This window comes from Gnatocerus cornutus, chromosome 6 (genome assembly GCF_029298725.1).
Source record: "Gnatocerus cornutus isolate USDA-ARS CGAHR chromosome 6, icGnaCorn1.1, whole genome shotgun sequence".
NCBI lineage: Eukaryota > Metazoa > Arthropoda > Insecta > Coleoptera > Tenebrionidae > Gnatocerus > Gnatocerus cornutus.
In genome coordinates, this window is record NC_142238.1 from 8,591,675 (window position 1) to 8,606,126 (window position 14,452).

The following is a 14,452-nucleotide window of genomic DNA, read 5'->3' on the forward strand; positions in this document are numbered from 1 at the left end:
TTTTTCATTTTTTCTTGTCAACTATGCACTATTGTCTTGGTAACTTTTTGACTCTGATTTAGATGACAGGTGAATGAGGTTAACTTTTTATTTGGATTAAAAAATTACATTTTATATGTATCTACAGCCGTTTTGGTTAAGTGCCATGATTTGAATGGAACAAATTCGTTTCCTTTTGTTATCGGTAAGTCATCTTTTCCGTTTTTTAAAATGAATTAAAAAAGTGACAACATTTGCACTCTCAGGTTTATGCATACCAGATGTGATACGTTATAAACTATGGAAATAGAGCGGACTGGGAATAAACTGAGTTGGTCAGAGCTGAAGGGCGTTGTAAGCGACCTCAGGAGACAACTGTCAAGTTTATCAACTATGATACCAACAGCTGTCTCTTTTCGAACCCTCCAAGATGGTAGAACAAGAATTTATTTTCTAAGTACGCCTCAAAATGGGTGGGAAACGACGTTGTTATATGCAGATGTTCCAAATATCAACCAACCCACGAGTTTACGTTTACAGTGGCAGTGCGTGATTGAGTCAAATTTTCCCAGTTTATCATCCACTAATAAGTTTTCAAGAGAAGAACAGTTGTTGTGGGAGAGAAAACGGTTGGCCACGTGGGGTATCAATACATATGAAATTCATAGTGATTCAGGGAAAATCATTTTTCCAGCATCTAGTAGTCTTTTTCAGTGTGTGGATAATGGATATGCAGTATGTTTAATTTATTTCAAAATTATTGTTAAGAGGCTTTTTCAGAGTGGACCCTTTTTTCCAACCAAATTACGAATGACTTCAGCTGGAGCTAAATTAAATCCACAGATTTGCCCCTCAAATCCTGATTTAGTAGCATACATTTGTAATCATGATATTTGGGTTACACATACTGTTTCTGGTTCAAATGTTAGACTGACTTATGCCCATAAAGGGGGAAGAAACCTTGCTGATGATCCTTTATGCGCGGGGGTACCATCGTATGTTATGCAGGAGGAGTTCTGCAGATACCAAGGATACTGGTGGCAGCCATCATGCACTGGTACATTTTTTTATTTTAGTAATTATATTTCAAAATATTATGATTACTGTCCTTTAGAAGGTCACATTGAGTACCACATAGTCACATTGAAGTGATTGCTCTATTTATGTATTCAAAAATTTGCATGTTCAATTAACACATTGTTTTCATTATTGGTAAAGACAATAACGTTTAGGGGCCCTAAAACACTAGGAGGCAAATAAAGACACGGAATTATTTCTTTAAATTATTCAATGTCGCGTGACTAACTCAACGATAGTATTTACATAATGTGATTTCCAGGTGGTGTACATAGAATTTTATATGAAGAAGTGGACGATGGGGACGTGAAAATCTTCTGCTTTCCTTCGTCTCAATCCGACTCTGGAGAAGTGGAAGAATTTCGGTTTCCTCGAGCGGGGTGCGCCAACTCCAAGTCATATTTAAAAATGGTGGAATTCAAAGTCAACGAACATCGCCAAATAGTCGATATATGTATGCTAGAACTGCAGTTTTCTTTATCAATGCTATTTCCATGGATGGAATACATTGTAAGAGTTGGATGGACTCCAAATTCCGAATAGTAACAACTTTAAAATCTTATTTACCCAACTTTTACTTGTTTTTTTCAGTATCTGGGTACAGTTGTTGGACCGACGTCAACAAAAACTAGAACTAGTGCTCCTCTCTCTTAATAATTTCACTGAAGTGCTTCCAATGTATGATGACGCGACCAGTGTCCATCTCGGTAGCCCTGTAGTCCAAGTGATCTACTCCCAAGAATCCCGTATTTGGGTAAACGTGCACGATTTGCTATGTTTTTTGCCGTCCACAGATCACAATAATGAAGTGCAATTTATTTGGGCTTCAGAAGACACCGGATATCGACATCTGTATTTAATTACGTCACAAATAATACCTTACACCAATGGAGTCACGGAAAGTACAGAACCAATGGATTATGTTTTTCTTCAACCAAAAATTATTTCAAAAGTCGCTTTAACGTCAGGCGAGTGGGAAGTTTTAGCTCAGAATATCTGGATCGATTTCGAGAGGAAATTAGTGTATTTCATGGGGCTCAAAGAAACACCGCTTGAAAAACATTTGTATGTCGTTTCTTTGAGAAGACCAGGAGAAGTTCGGCTGTTGACCAGACCGGGATTTTCCTACGCTGTTGATTTTAACAAGGTAAAAGGAATTTTACAAGTTCAAAACTCATTCGCTCGCTCGCTCGCTCGCTCGGTGATTTTACAGTGAGTCGACAGATACTAGTGGTTATCCACAATAGAAATTTACATTTGAGCAAACAAAAGGGCATCACTAGTAAGATCAAAAACAATGAATGTTGTGTCAATGCGCACAAAATTATGGAAATACATATTTTTAATAATTACCTTGTTTGTAATGCTTGTTTGTACGCTTTTTTGAGACACAACCTTTTTAGGATTGTACGATGATGGTAACAGTATACAGCAACATTCAAAAGCCGCCAGCGTGTCAGGTCTTCCGAATATCCCACACTGATTGGACCGTAGAAGGGGTCACCCTCACCCCCATTGGTTATCTGCTGGAGTCTGCACCTTTAGCCAACGATAATTATTGTCCAGAACTGTACACTCACGAAATATCATGTGGTAATGTCTTATACGCGATGGTATTTAAACCGCACAATTTTGAACACGGCAAAAAATATCCGACAGTATTGAACATATATGGTGGCCCAGAAGTCCAATTGGTTTCCAATTCATTCAAAGTAATTGCAACTGTTTCCTACCATTTGATATTATTTCAATTCTTATTAGGGAATGAGGCAACTAAGAATGCACATGTTGGCGGCTAGAGGCTACTGCGTTATTTCCATCGATTCCAGAGGTTCTCAACATAGAGGTTTGCTATTTGAAAGTCATATCAAAAGGAGAATGGGTACTGTTGAATTAGATGACCAAGTGGAGGTGTTGAAATGGTTGGCGGATAGTTTAGAATTTATCGATTTGAATCGGGTTGCAATTCATGGGTGGTCTTATGGTACTATAAATATCTCCAAATTCGAATTGTTAATATTGTAATTTTAGGCGGGTATTTAAGTCTGATGGGTCTCATTCATTACTCTGATGTATTCAAAATTGCAATTGCGGGGGCTCCTGTTACTAATTGGAATCTGTATGATACGGGATATACAGAACGTTATATGGATTTGCCTGAACATAATCCACAAGGCTACATGGAAGGATCAGTTTTAAATTACATCAATAAGTTTCCTGAAGAGTAATTATCAAATATGATTTTTTTGTGATATTATAAGCCATTTTTTCTTGTAGGGAAAATAGGCTTCTAATAATCCACGGCCTTATCGACGAAAACGTTCATTTTTACCACACAAGTCAGTTGATCAACAGCATGGTAAAGGCTGGTAAACCCTACCAACTGCAGATTTACCCAAATGAAAGACACTCCCTACGACACATCGACGCCAGTAAGCATTATGAGACAACTTTATTATCTTTTTTGCAAAATCACTTATAACTCTTGACTTCTTACCATCATTGTTGATAGTCACCAGTATTACAAGTTGATTAGAGAGTTTATCAAGATGTGTGTTTTACGAGATTGTTAGTGAGAACTTTCGTTTCTTGTATGTTAAATGTGGATTGAACAAGCTTTGTAACAAGTTTTAAATACCGTTGTAAATATAATTCATCTTAACGCAGATATGATAGTAAAGCTTTTAATTCAATTGTATAAATTAAATTATTTATATGAATTTCTAATAATTAAATCAACTGTTTTTACCGTTGTAACGCTTTTATTTATTTCTATCTACACAGTTTTGGTTTTCCTATTTAAGAAACGATACAAGAATTTTATACGTTTGTCTAGTTGGTACCATTTTGTTGGTCGGGCCAAAGGGTATGCAGTTTTCCCCAACATCATCCTTTTTCGAATCATCACCTGGTACTCATTACCCGAAACTCCTCGCAACCATGGCGGTACATTGTACAGAATTCTTACAGGGTGTAATCGTTCATTTCCCAAAATATCTATGTAATCATTCTGTCCAAACAATGCTTTTTTCTCGGACCATGCATCTTTTGGTCTATAAGTAGGCATTGGTAACTTGGGGGCCCCTTTTACGCGAGGCAAAGTCCCTCTTTGAAAAAGTTTGTCGTCATAACCATAACGGCGGAGAAGGGGTCCTCTGGCTACTTTGTCGGCGTGGTAACGAAAGCGGACTTGCAGGACTTCTGGTATAAATACTTTTTCAAGTGCGAGGGATAAACTTGTGAAAGTTTTTAACATGTTAAAACTGTGAAGTTAACCTATAAACATGAGTTATGTCAAACTGGTGCTACCAACATGCGAATGTGTTTACCCCACAAAAGTGACAGTCGAAATATGCAACCAACAATACAGTAGTCTATCATTTATGTAAGTTACAGTCGAATTTCGATTTGTCTCACTCACATTAATCCTTTTCCAAGTGAGAATCTCTGAGATAGTGATGCTTTCGGAAATTTATGTTTTATATATTCAATTTTTATTTTTCTAGAGCCATATATCTCAAATAGTTTCCGAGATATTTAACTTTAAAAATTACGAAAAAAGAGAAAAAATAAAAATTAACTTTCCGAAACTTTGTTCGGCCATAACTCAGTTATCTGTTGTCGGAGCTGAATTTAAATCCCAGATTTGAAATCTGCGTGAAATTCTGCGTGCACTGATGTATAATAACTTAAGTTTACTCTAAAAAATAAGCGAGATATCGATATCAGAAGTTTGGCCATTGTTTTAGTTATGAATTTTTGCGAAAATTTGCAAATTTCGTTTGAAGATAAATCAAAGAACTGTTTCTTATGTAAAAAATTGCGAGAAAAACGATGGCGCAAACCGCATCTCAACATCTGAAATAGTTTCTGAAATATCGAGCATGAATTGTTCCAAACCTTCGAAAATTTGGCCATCTGGCAAAAACCCAAAATTTCAAACTGCCATAACTCAGTTATTTGTTGACAAAAATTATAAAAATATCATGTTTTTGAATTCAGCATAAAATTCTGCGTAAAATGAGACCCATATTCGTTGAGTATGCTTAATAAATAAACGAGGAATTGTCCAAAAACTGTTTTGAGAATTCAACTCACCATAGGTTCGACCTATCAGAGACTTTAATTTTTTCAAATCAACCAATAACAACAAACTTTTTCTGGAAATTTCACGAGTGCAATTTTCAGTGACAATTCCACGCGAAAATACCACGCGAGCTGTCAGTTGCTTGTCAGTTCGTTGAATTCTCATAAGTAATGTAACGAGTGGGCTCGAAATTGTCGGAGATTTTTCCGACAGAAGAGTAGTTTTTTCGACGATCAATTGCACGAGTGAGCGAAGCGAACGGGTGCCAATTGTCCGGAGAAACAAACCTTGCACCTTGCAAACGTGTGTCTGAACTGGTCTGAACTTGACGTCAAATAATCGTCTGATGTCAAATTTGAGAGGATCAATGATACCAATCTTGACATTTTTTTACGTTGGTAGTCTAAATAACCGAGATGGTGCAAAGTACCCGCCATGATGTTCCTGCTCACCAGCCATATTGGAAATCGTGGATTCAATTCTCAAGTGTAATGTTCTACTCTAAGTTGAAATAAACCACTGAAAATAGTCGGAAAACTTGACAGATAAGATTTTAGATAATTCACTGTACAGTATTGTACTACTGGCTGCATATGAAAAAACTTGTAACGACAAAAAAAAACACTTCTAAAATATTGAGTTTGCTAAATGACGCATAGTATGAATAGAATAAGATATTATGCAGAATAATAAAAATCTTTTAGTTTTAAAGTCGGCCAAATATTTATCTTCACAAAAATTGCACGTAAAGCAGGCAACCAACAATACAGTTGGCTATTATGCAAGTTACAGTCGAATTTCGAGTCGTTGTCTCACATTAGTCGAAATTTCTTCGAGAACTAGGATTTCGCACATTTATTTGAATTTTCGCGCAAAAATAATGATAACAATGCAGCGGTCTTAATTCACCGACGAATAAACGCGAAGGACAGTTTTTTCCGAGGTTTCGTAATGACTTTATCACTTTGTTTAATTAGCTGAGCGGTGCGACTTGGAGGAGTCGGATGTGTTTGTACATGTGAAGTGAAATTGTGCCGTTTTAGGATTTGAATTGAAAGGTAGGTGCTAAATGAGTTTATTTGAGAACCACGCAGGGCAGAAATATTTCGCGAAACTTTTAAGTTTTAAAATTCTACTTCTTGTTTAAGACGTGCTTAAGCGTAATTCGATGCGCAGCTTAGTTGATATAGCTTTAACTTAACTTCTCTAGTGGATAGATACAGTAATTTACAGAGAATATCGGGTTTATTTCTTTTTAATTTCGCGCTTTTGAAATTGAATAGGTAGTTGCAGGGTATTAGTAACAGATAATTTACTTAGAACCGTTTTAATTTAGACATTTCCATTTCGTCTTAGTTTCTCAGAACTTTTCGTTTAATAGTTTAAACAGTTTAAAAGTGGATACTACAGTAATTTCTACAAAACATTCGGTTTATTCCCTTTTAAATTTCATGATTTTGGGAGTGCAGTCGGGCCTTTGTTAGCAAACAATTTTTTGCGCAATAAGAAAAACGGTTAGGTAATCACGTAATCCCATTTAATTACTTGATCAAGTGTCCAGGCCTTTGTCTGCATCAATTAATTTTTTGGGAATCACGTAATCGCACCTATTTAATTAGTTGGAAGGGCAGTTGTGCAGTGGTTCTTGTCGAAGACAGACGTGTAGGTGAGGAATAAAGCGACTTTGGAATTGAACTGTTGCAGGGTGAGTATTAGTAATGGTTAATTTAGGGACGTTGCGGTTTAGACACATTTCGCGTTAATTTATTAGTTGTAACAATTTCGCTTTTGTTTAAAGTTTATTCAATGTGCGGCTAATTTGAGAAGTTTGATTTCAATTTGTTTATTAATTTGTTTATTTCAGATTACTTTCGGAAACTGGATGGAGCGAAAATGCAACAATGGATGGATGGCAAGGAAACGTTGGATTCTAATTTCTTTTTAGCAGACTTCGAAGTGGATGGAACAGGCCTGGATTTCTTTAGTGGTGCTAGCACTCAACGTCGCAACGCTCTAATTCATTTCTCTTTCTTTCAGGAATTGTTAGGAAGTTTTTAATGTTTTTTATGTTTTAGATTGTAGCAGACTTCAAAGTGGAGGACTTCAAGGAACATCTTCGTGGGTGCTAGCACTCAACTCCATCGTCCTCAACAAACTTCTTGTTTATTTTAACTCATTTCTTTTTGTTTCAGGGACTTGCAAAACGTCGTTGAAGTTAGCGTCATTTTATCGGATTCATTTTCATAAATTAAACGCCGCAGTACTTCGCCTCAAATGACGCATGCATGCCGGTCGCACTTTTCACATGCGCATTTCCACCGATCGTCGTCTTTTTTTCACACAATTTTTGACCAAATGACACCGTAATGACCTTCTGCCCCATCTTCAATCAAAATTCTCCTTCTACATGAGAACAAAGTGGTAAAACTCAACCCTTAACCTAACTAGAAAATTATTATTCATTTCAACCTTCAATAGTAATGTAGCTTCATAAATATGACATCGAAAAATTACAAATAAATCACTTAGTAATCTCCCATATCGCTTATACTCCCACCACCCGTCAGAGGGTGGCAATCTCAACCCCTCAAACACGACCTCCCACTATTTTGAAAAATCCGCAATGTAGCCTTTTGAATTTAAACTCGAAAAATCACAAATAAATCACTTAGTAATTTCCCATATCGCATATACGCCCACCACCCGACAGAGGGTGGCAATCTCAACCCCTCAAACACCGCCTCCGACTGTTTGGAAAAATCCGCAATGTAGCCTCTTGAATTTGACATGAAAAAATTACAAATAAATCACTTAGTAATCCCCTATTTCGCTTATACTCCCACCACCCGTCAGAGGGTGGCAATCTCAATCCCTTTTCACAACTTTCAACTTTTTTTAAAAAACTTTTATTTAGTCCGATGACATTGCTATAAAAATTTCTTATATCCGGTTTACACCCTCCAACTGTTAGAGGGTAAAGGTGTAATTGTTTAATCAAAATAATACCTTTTTGTCTAGCAACCCAGAATGCACCTTGTAAAATTGTAGGTTGCATTCTAATTTTTTTATTGAATTTACGGCCATTGTGTTTTCGACTATGCACCAGAATTTTTTTGAAGTAATTACTGAACATGGGATTTTTTACGAGAATACGTTAAAATCGATATTTTATCTGAAAATTAAAACTGCCCGTTTTTGCCGTTTAATCTTACGCAAAATGTCTCGAGGTTTTCATTAAATTTTCCTTAACGTTTCTTTTAACTTTAGATACAAAAATAGAGGTTTTATAGATTATAGATTACCAAGCAGGTTTGCTTGACTTTTTTGTTATTTAAAGGAAATAGCTATTTGTTATGTCCCCTTCCGCTGTCTCTTTAAAAAATAGCTGCAACAGGTTTTCGTAACACATTTGAAATTTCAATTTTGCATGGACTTTGGATTTTTATTTTAACTAAATTTACTTTTTATTTATAAGGTAAATAAATACAAATTATTTTGAGAAAATCAATGCATATACTATGTAGGTGTCTCAGAATTTCTGAACGACTCGATAACCTCAGGTTCTGCCTAATTATTGCATTAAGCAAATGAAATTGAAATAGCGCCTTAGATTTTACATTAGAGCATTGTAACGCTAACCAATCACAAATATTTTATGAATCAATATTCAAATGTACCTTACATTGTTAGATACTTAGCAACATCGTTTTTGTCATAAAAAGAAACGTATTTGATTGTTTAATTTTATTTTGCATTAATTAATTTGTACCTCTTGCGCCTCGACAAGTTCTTCACCGCGTTCAAGTTCTTCTCGTGCATGGGATTCATCCCCACGTTATCCAAATTCAGGACGTTATTAGAATCCAGGACCGGGCCCAGCGTGGACATGGCCCGGGACACACCGACCTGGAACGATCAAAATAAGGTCACTTTATAAAACAGAAACTTTAATCTAGTGACCTTACCAATCCTAACAAGTGTCCTTGATTGGAACACTATGAGAGCGCACGTGACGCGAGATAAAGCTTTCATTCGTTGTTGGTCTACAGGTACAGGATTTTTAAAATCTGGCGTTTTGCTAGCTGAAATGACAACCAAACATAACCTATACTTTTGATTTTAAAAATCGTGGATCTTTAATGATTATTTAGTTAATATAGAACCATGTCATCAGAAAGCGACGTTGTAATTTCAAATTTTATAAATCCCCACCTGTTCTGGATAATACAAAAGAAAGATATTATTTTACGTTTAGCAATGGGGAAGATTATGAAAGCTCAATGTCGTAAAACAATAAACAGAACTGAAGAAATTTGTGTAGAACAGGTATAAACTTGTGTCCATCTTGAAGGTATTTCATTGTATCTTGTAGATGGTGGCTGTTCTTATCGATGGTATATGGGCGCGTGGAGTCATTGAGAACATCATTCAAACTCATGATGATATTAAACACATTTGTTGGCTTTTGGATTATGGTGTAATGACAACGGTTCACTGCATTTTCCATTTACCGGATGATTTAGAAAATTGCCCTCCATTAGCAAGACAGGCTAGTCTACATAATGTTGTGAATTTAACAAGGGTAAGTATGGTCAAATATAAACAATTAAAAATGATTTTAATGCTGCAATAATTTAGGACTTGGTACTAGGTGATGGTGGATATAAATTAGTATTAAGAAAAACTGTCATAGTTGATCAAGGGGTTATAAAAGCTGCATTAGAATACTTAGAAGGAGCTAATAAAACAATTTTTGCTATGATCTGTGATGATGGAAACACCATATATGGGGACATTATATTAGTGTATGACAATAACAAGAGGAATTCCTTAACCCAATCATTAATAAGTGAAGAGCTCTTAGCTGAAGATGAAGAAATGTTTAAAAGTAAGTTCTATTTATGTCATTTAGTTTTAACTGAATGTTTGCAGCAATGGTTCCAATGAGAGAACAGATTAAGGAAGTATTTTTTCAAAATAGTCCAAACTGGCTGCAGAAATTGGAGCACCCTGAAAAAGAATTGTGTAAACGCATTTGTAATAACGATAAAAACATCGCAATGGTAAAAAACAATCTAGTTTTAATTATTCTGTAACACTTTCAAATTGTAGGAATTTTTCGCGAGACCATCACATAGCAATTCATTTGTTAATGGTAATGCGTAGGACGTACTGGAAGTACAGTTATATTTTCAATTGAAATATTTTTTTATTTTTCATATTTAATAATTTATGTTACTTTGAAGCAATAAAATATTTTTTCTCTGCTATGTACTTTTACCGGCCCAGTCGTGAAGAAAATCGTCTGGCATCTTGGAATAATGCAGCTGCAAAATAAGGATTAAGAGATTACGAACTTCCATTAAAAACTAAATAAAAAAACTTTATATAACGCAGCTGAAATTTTTCTTTTAACCACGTAATGGAATTGCTGGATTTTGTGCAAGCGTAATAATAAATCATACACAAACAGATATTTATATAATATATTTTCAGTAAAAGCAGAATTAAAATTATCAAACATGGTATCAGCAATCTTACCTGATTTTTTAAACTGCTTGAATTGATTTGTACTTATCTTATAATGGATCAGCAATAGCTTATCCACTAAAATCGTTCTATTGATGAGTTAAATAACAGAATAAATTAGATAATAAATTAAACATGTAAAGTAACGTATATAAACAAAAATATCGACCCTGGCAGAGCCATTATTTTAATTTTTAATAATTTGATTTTTTACTTCAATGCATTTATGTAACTGGCCCATAAACATTTTATAGATAAATTATGATTTTCTCCGCAATTTGGTCAGTTATCACCATAACTTCATTTAATAAAAACATTTTAATGTTGTACACTATTTTTAACAGTCGTTTCCTCCGCCTGTAATTTTGAACTTATAGTATTAAGTCTGAATCAAATAATATCATGATCATCTAAATATAAAGTTATTGCGTGTCTGATCCTTAAATAATTCTACAATTTGTTAATATTTTTTGTGTAAAATACATTTCTCCTATAATTTGTCGGCTACAATTGTCACAGATAACTTTTTTTCAGGCCATGAGAAGGTTTTTGGTAAGGACAAAGCCTCTGGGTTTGCTAAAACTTGAAATGTTACAGCCATATCGTGAGCTAAGTCGTCAGTTATAAGGATTTGTAACCATGATCCTTGTGCAACATATGGATGCTCAGAATTGACCAAAGTACCCGTTACTGTACTCGCAACCAAAGTTATAGCGGTTTCGCCTAATACTGATTTGAATGTAAAATGTCTCCCGTGTTTCACACGACCCCTGTTCAAAAAACAAAAAATTAGTCCATAAGTCCATAAGTTAATAACAACTTTACCTAATTGCAAGAGGCAATAAATTTCCAGCTTCTAAATTGAACACAAGATGAACCCCTTCAAGCTTTTTAACATGTAGCAACTCTGTAGATTCCAACACTCCTGCACTGCTTCTGATTTCTTCTATTTTAAAGTTAGTACCGCTAGAACGATTCTGTTCAAAGTTTCCAGTTTGTATTGATTTATTGATGGATTGATTAAGGCGAAGAGCCTCTTCTTGTAATGGCTGATGGGGATTGTCACAGTCAGATTTTTCTCTCAAATGAGCTAGATCAACATGAGTTGGATCTTGTTCCACCCAGGAGCATCTAGCGCTCACTCCACTTAAATTAGAGCCTTCGAGTTCAAATCCTCGCTCAACTTCTTCATGTGCGTTGACATCAAGCTCAAAAATACTTTCGCCTCTTCTCATATCAGTGATAAACCAAACGCCACCAGCCCTAATATGAACACCAATGCATTTGAAAAATACACATCAGTTATTAAACTTACGATTGTGATTTACTGATCATGTCAAGAACCCCAGCTCCATTCCACTGTTGCGCTGCTTTTAATTCTTCCACACAAATTCCTACAATTTGTACAAAATCTACTGAGCCAAATGGAGTTCGTGTAGACTTCAATTGGACGTCTGTGGTCATTAACATGTGCTGTATGCGAGATTCGCTGTTATCAAGGGCACAGTGCCATGATACATGATCTCCGGCACATAACGTATTTCCTGAAAAAGTATCATCAGGATAATGTGGACAAAGATTAAATTATTACCTGATTGGAAAACATATTTAGCAAGTGATTGCATCAAAGTCGCTGGCCATGTTGGAGGTGCAGTTTCTTCAGGTTCTCTCTTTAAACGAAACGTCAATTCAAAACCAAAACCTGATATACCATCAGGGGCTGACACGTCATGGACTCTACCATCTCCATGAAGATCAGAGAGACCAAAACTAAAAAGTTACGTGTAAAAAATGGTCATTTATATTTAATTTTAAACCTTATATAATGCCAATGAGGAGGAATGTTTTCTTGAGGAATGCCAGGATTTGCATACATTGATATATAGTCCAGTGGATCAGGTCCACCCAGCCTGTTAAGAAAAACATTCTTATTGTGGAATCCACTTTTCAAATGAAATGTTTATGGAACTTTGCTGCTATCTATACCACTGGTACTTTGCCAAGACTGCGCGCTTTCAAAAGGAACAAGACAATTTTAAAACGACTTATATGATTCCATATATTCATAAAATAAATTTTACTTTTGCATGTATTGGCTTTAGTAGTCAATTTGAATTGCAGACATTTTTATCAAGCTTGGAAAACAGGAAGAAGTCAAAAAAATAAATGCTCATTTCTTTGCTCCCCTTATACCAAAAATAGAACCATATGGACAAGTATTTACTCCTCCCTATCCCCATTAAAAGAAAAAGGGGAAAACAGGAAGTTCAATCATAAACCTCATTTATTTTGAATACCACATTTCAAGGTCATTATTCGTCGAAATTTTGGGACTGTACACGAAATTTGACAGAATTTATGTATTGGGTTGTACTGTGAAAGGGTAGTTTTACGACTGTATGTTGGCACTGGTGTTGTCATCATCTTGTCATCAGATGACAGACACTTGACAGAAATAATAACAACGATGAAGTTTATCAATTTTCGATGAATTGCATTACAAATAAAGTGGTATTGCGTTTTATTCCATTGTGATTAAAAGTTTAGGACTTTAACTTCACAACAAATTAGGTAGACGAGACATTTATTAAGGATACAAATGTAGTGGTGCTATTGTTTACAATGAACAGTTTAAAATGTGATAATGCCTGTTAATACAAATTAGGAAGTTCTGAATTTTGACAAAAACTTGAATAGTTGCATAGTTTTTTGTTAAATCTAGAAAGTGTAAAGTAGCTCGATATACGAAATGGTTATCATCATCAGCAAGTTCTTCTAGTTCGTTGTTCGTAATGAAGATGGTACCAGCAGTACCTTGGTCGTAATTTCAAAAAACAGTCCTCGTTTTTGTAAAAGACATCGCCAGAGTCAATAGATGATGTGTTCAGTACAACAATAAATGAAAAATAATGCTTTTCTTTAGGCGCACTTGCCTTGACTGTATTTTTTCTACTTGTAATTAAACTCGGGATGTGGAATGGCTCTACCGTGGATTGTTTTTGAACCAACTTATCAGAGTGTATACGCGAAGTCTACGTGAAATTACATAAAATTAAAAACTTTTCAGGTTATAGTAAACAAATTTATTTTGACAGTGCCCCACTCCACCCCAGTTTAAATGTATTGCCAACGGCCGCTAATTACCCTAAAGTCTACATACACTGCGCGCTCACATACACCTTCCGCCACTAAAATTTGCACGGAGGTATAGGTTCTTAACAAGGAGTATGTACCTGACTAAAAATAGAACTGAATCATTTCAATAATTATTTACCTATTTTAAAATCCAATAAAAACAATTACTTGAATCAAAAACAATAAATATAGCATGAAAAATAATTATTTTTTTTAAGGAAGTCGCCAATTACCAATATTTTAAAAGTGCTGTAACTTGCAAGGGGTTGACCTGATCTGGGTAAATTTTTCTACATAATGTGTAAAGGGCTTCTAACCCTGCAGGGGTGGGTGGAAGAATATTCATTGGGGGCCCATGAGGTAAAGCAGTAGCCTCATTCATTGTTCTAAAAAATATAAAAAACATTTCCACTAACTAAAAATTCAACTTACGAGAAAATATAGATTTAACAGGAGATTAATTACACTTAAAACTACAAGAACATCACAACATTTTAACCTTTTATGTTTGAGAAAATAAAATAAAATATTTAAGGAATGCCAAAAGCAACTTTTAGGCAACCCGCCAAACAAAACAAAAGTCTATTGTCTCAAACTTAACCGATATAAAAATCCCTGTGGTATTATTGAAGACGACGTGTTTGT

General features: G+C 35.2%; 4 protein-coding genes across 5 annotated transcripts; 2 read left to right on the top strand and 2 right to left on the bottom strand.

Moving 5' to 3' along the window:
* The first annotated feature begins 21 nt into the window (after nucleotides 1-21).
* On the top strand, nucleotides 22-3,813 carry LOC148172648 (dipeptidyl peptidase 9). Of its 2 annotated transcripts, XM_088039135.1 has the most exons (10): nucleotides 22-69; nucleotides 128-184; nucleotides 246-714; nucleotides 760-1,036; nucleotides 1,319-1,598; nucleotides 1,648-2,203; nucleotides 2,460-2,768; nucleotides 2,818-3,040; nucleotides 3,088-3,280; nucleotides 3,334-3,813. In XM_088039135.1, exons 3-10 carry the CDS (start codon nucleotides 280-282, stop codon nucleotides 3,536-3,538), a joined length of 2,478 nt encoding a protein of 825 aa, XP_087895261.1. In that variant the 5' UTR covers nucleotides 22-69; nucleotides 128-184; nucleotides 246-279; the 3' UTR covers nucleotides 3,539-3,813. The 2 variants fall into 2 exon arrangements, with proteins under 2 accessions (XP_087895261.1, XP_087895260.1); XM_088039134.1 differs by having other exon boundaries at nucleotides 32-184.
* On the bottom strand, nucleotides 3,799-4,393 carry mRpL51 (mitochondrial ribosomal protein L51). Its single transcript, XM_088039137.1, has one exon. The coding sequence runs from the start codon at nucleotides 4,310-4,312 to the stop codon at nucleotides 3,833-3,835; it is 480 nt and encodes a 159-aa protein (XP_087895263.1). The 5' UTR covers nucleotides 4,313-4,393; the 3' UTR covers nucleotides 3,799-3,832.
* A 4,635-nt stretch (nucleotides 4,394-9,028) lies between these two features.
* LOC148172650 (uncharacterized) lies at nucleotides 9,029-10,413 on the top strand. Its single transcript, XM_088038979.1, has 5 exons — nucleotides 9,029-9,469; nucleotides 9,516-9,725; nucleotides 9,782-10,031; nucleotides 10,076-10,206; nucleotides 10,256-10,413. The coding sequence occupies exons 1-5, from the start codon at nucleotides 9,308-9,310 to the stop codon at nucleotides 10,307-10,309; spliced, it is 807 nt and encodes a 268-aa protein (XP_087895105.1). The 5' UTR covers nucleotides 9,029-9,307; the 3' UTR covers nucleotides 10,310-10,413.
* Nucleotides 10,414-10,615: 202 nt separating this feature from the next.
* Nucleotides 10,616-14,408, bottom strand: Su(fu) (suppressor of fused domain protein). The gene is made up of 7 exons (XM_088039312.1): nucleotides 14,240-14,408; nucleotides 14,041-14,193; nucleotides 12,490-12,582; nucleotides 12,264-12,442; nucleotides 11,988-12,216; nucleotides 11,498-11,935; nucleotides 10,616-11,442 (listed from the first exon to the last, which is right to left on the bottom strand). The coding sequence occupies exons 2-7, from the start codon at nucleotides 14,187-14,189 to the stop codon at nucleotides 11,163-11,165; spliced, it is 1,368 nt and encodes a 455-aa protein (XP_087895438.1). The 5' UTR covers nucleotides 14,190-14,193; nucleotides 14,240-14,408; the 3' UTR covers nucleotides 10,616-11,162.
* Between the last annotated feature and the right edge of the window lie 44 nt (nucleotides 14,409-14,452).

Bases quoted from the DNA above. Each gene is read 5' to 3' on its own strand.
- LOC148172648 (XM_088039135.1), top strand. From the start codon at position 280: ATGGAAATAGAGCGGACTGGGAATAAACTGAGTTGGTCAGAGCTGAAG. The intron at 715-759 runs GTATGTTTAATT...AGGCTTTTTCAG, and splicing joins GTGTGGATAATGGATATGCA to AGTGGACCCTTTTTTCCAAC. The intron at 2,769-2,817 runs GTAATTGCAACT...AATTCTTATTAG, and splicing joins TGGTTTCCAATTCATTCAAA to GGAATGAGGCAACTAAGAAT.
- mRpL51 (XM_088039137.1), bottom strand. From the start codon at position 4,312: ATGTTAAAAACTTTCACAAGTTTATCCCTCGCACTTGAAAAAGTATTT.
- LOC148172650 (XM_088038979.1), top strand. From the start codon at position 9,308: ATGTCATCAGAAAGCGACGTTGTAATTTCAAATTTTATAAATCCCCAC. The intron at 9,470-9,515 runs GTATAAACTTGT...TGTATCTTGTAG, and splicing joins AAGAAATTTGTGTAGAACAG to ATGGTGGCTGTTCTTATCGA. The intron at 9,726-9,781 runs GTAAGTATGGTC...GCAATAATTTAG, and splicing joins ATGTTGTGAATTTAACAAGG to GACTTGGTACTAGGTGATGG.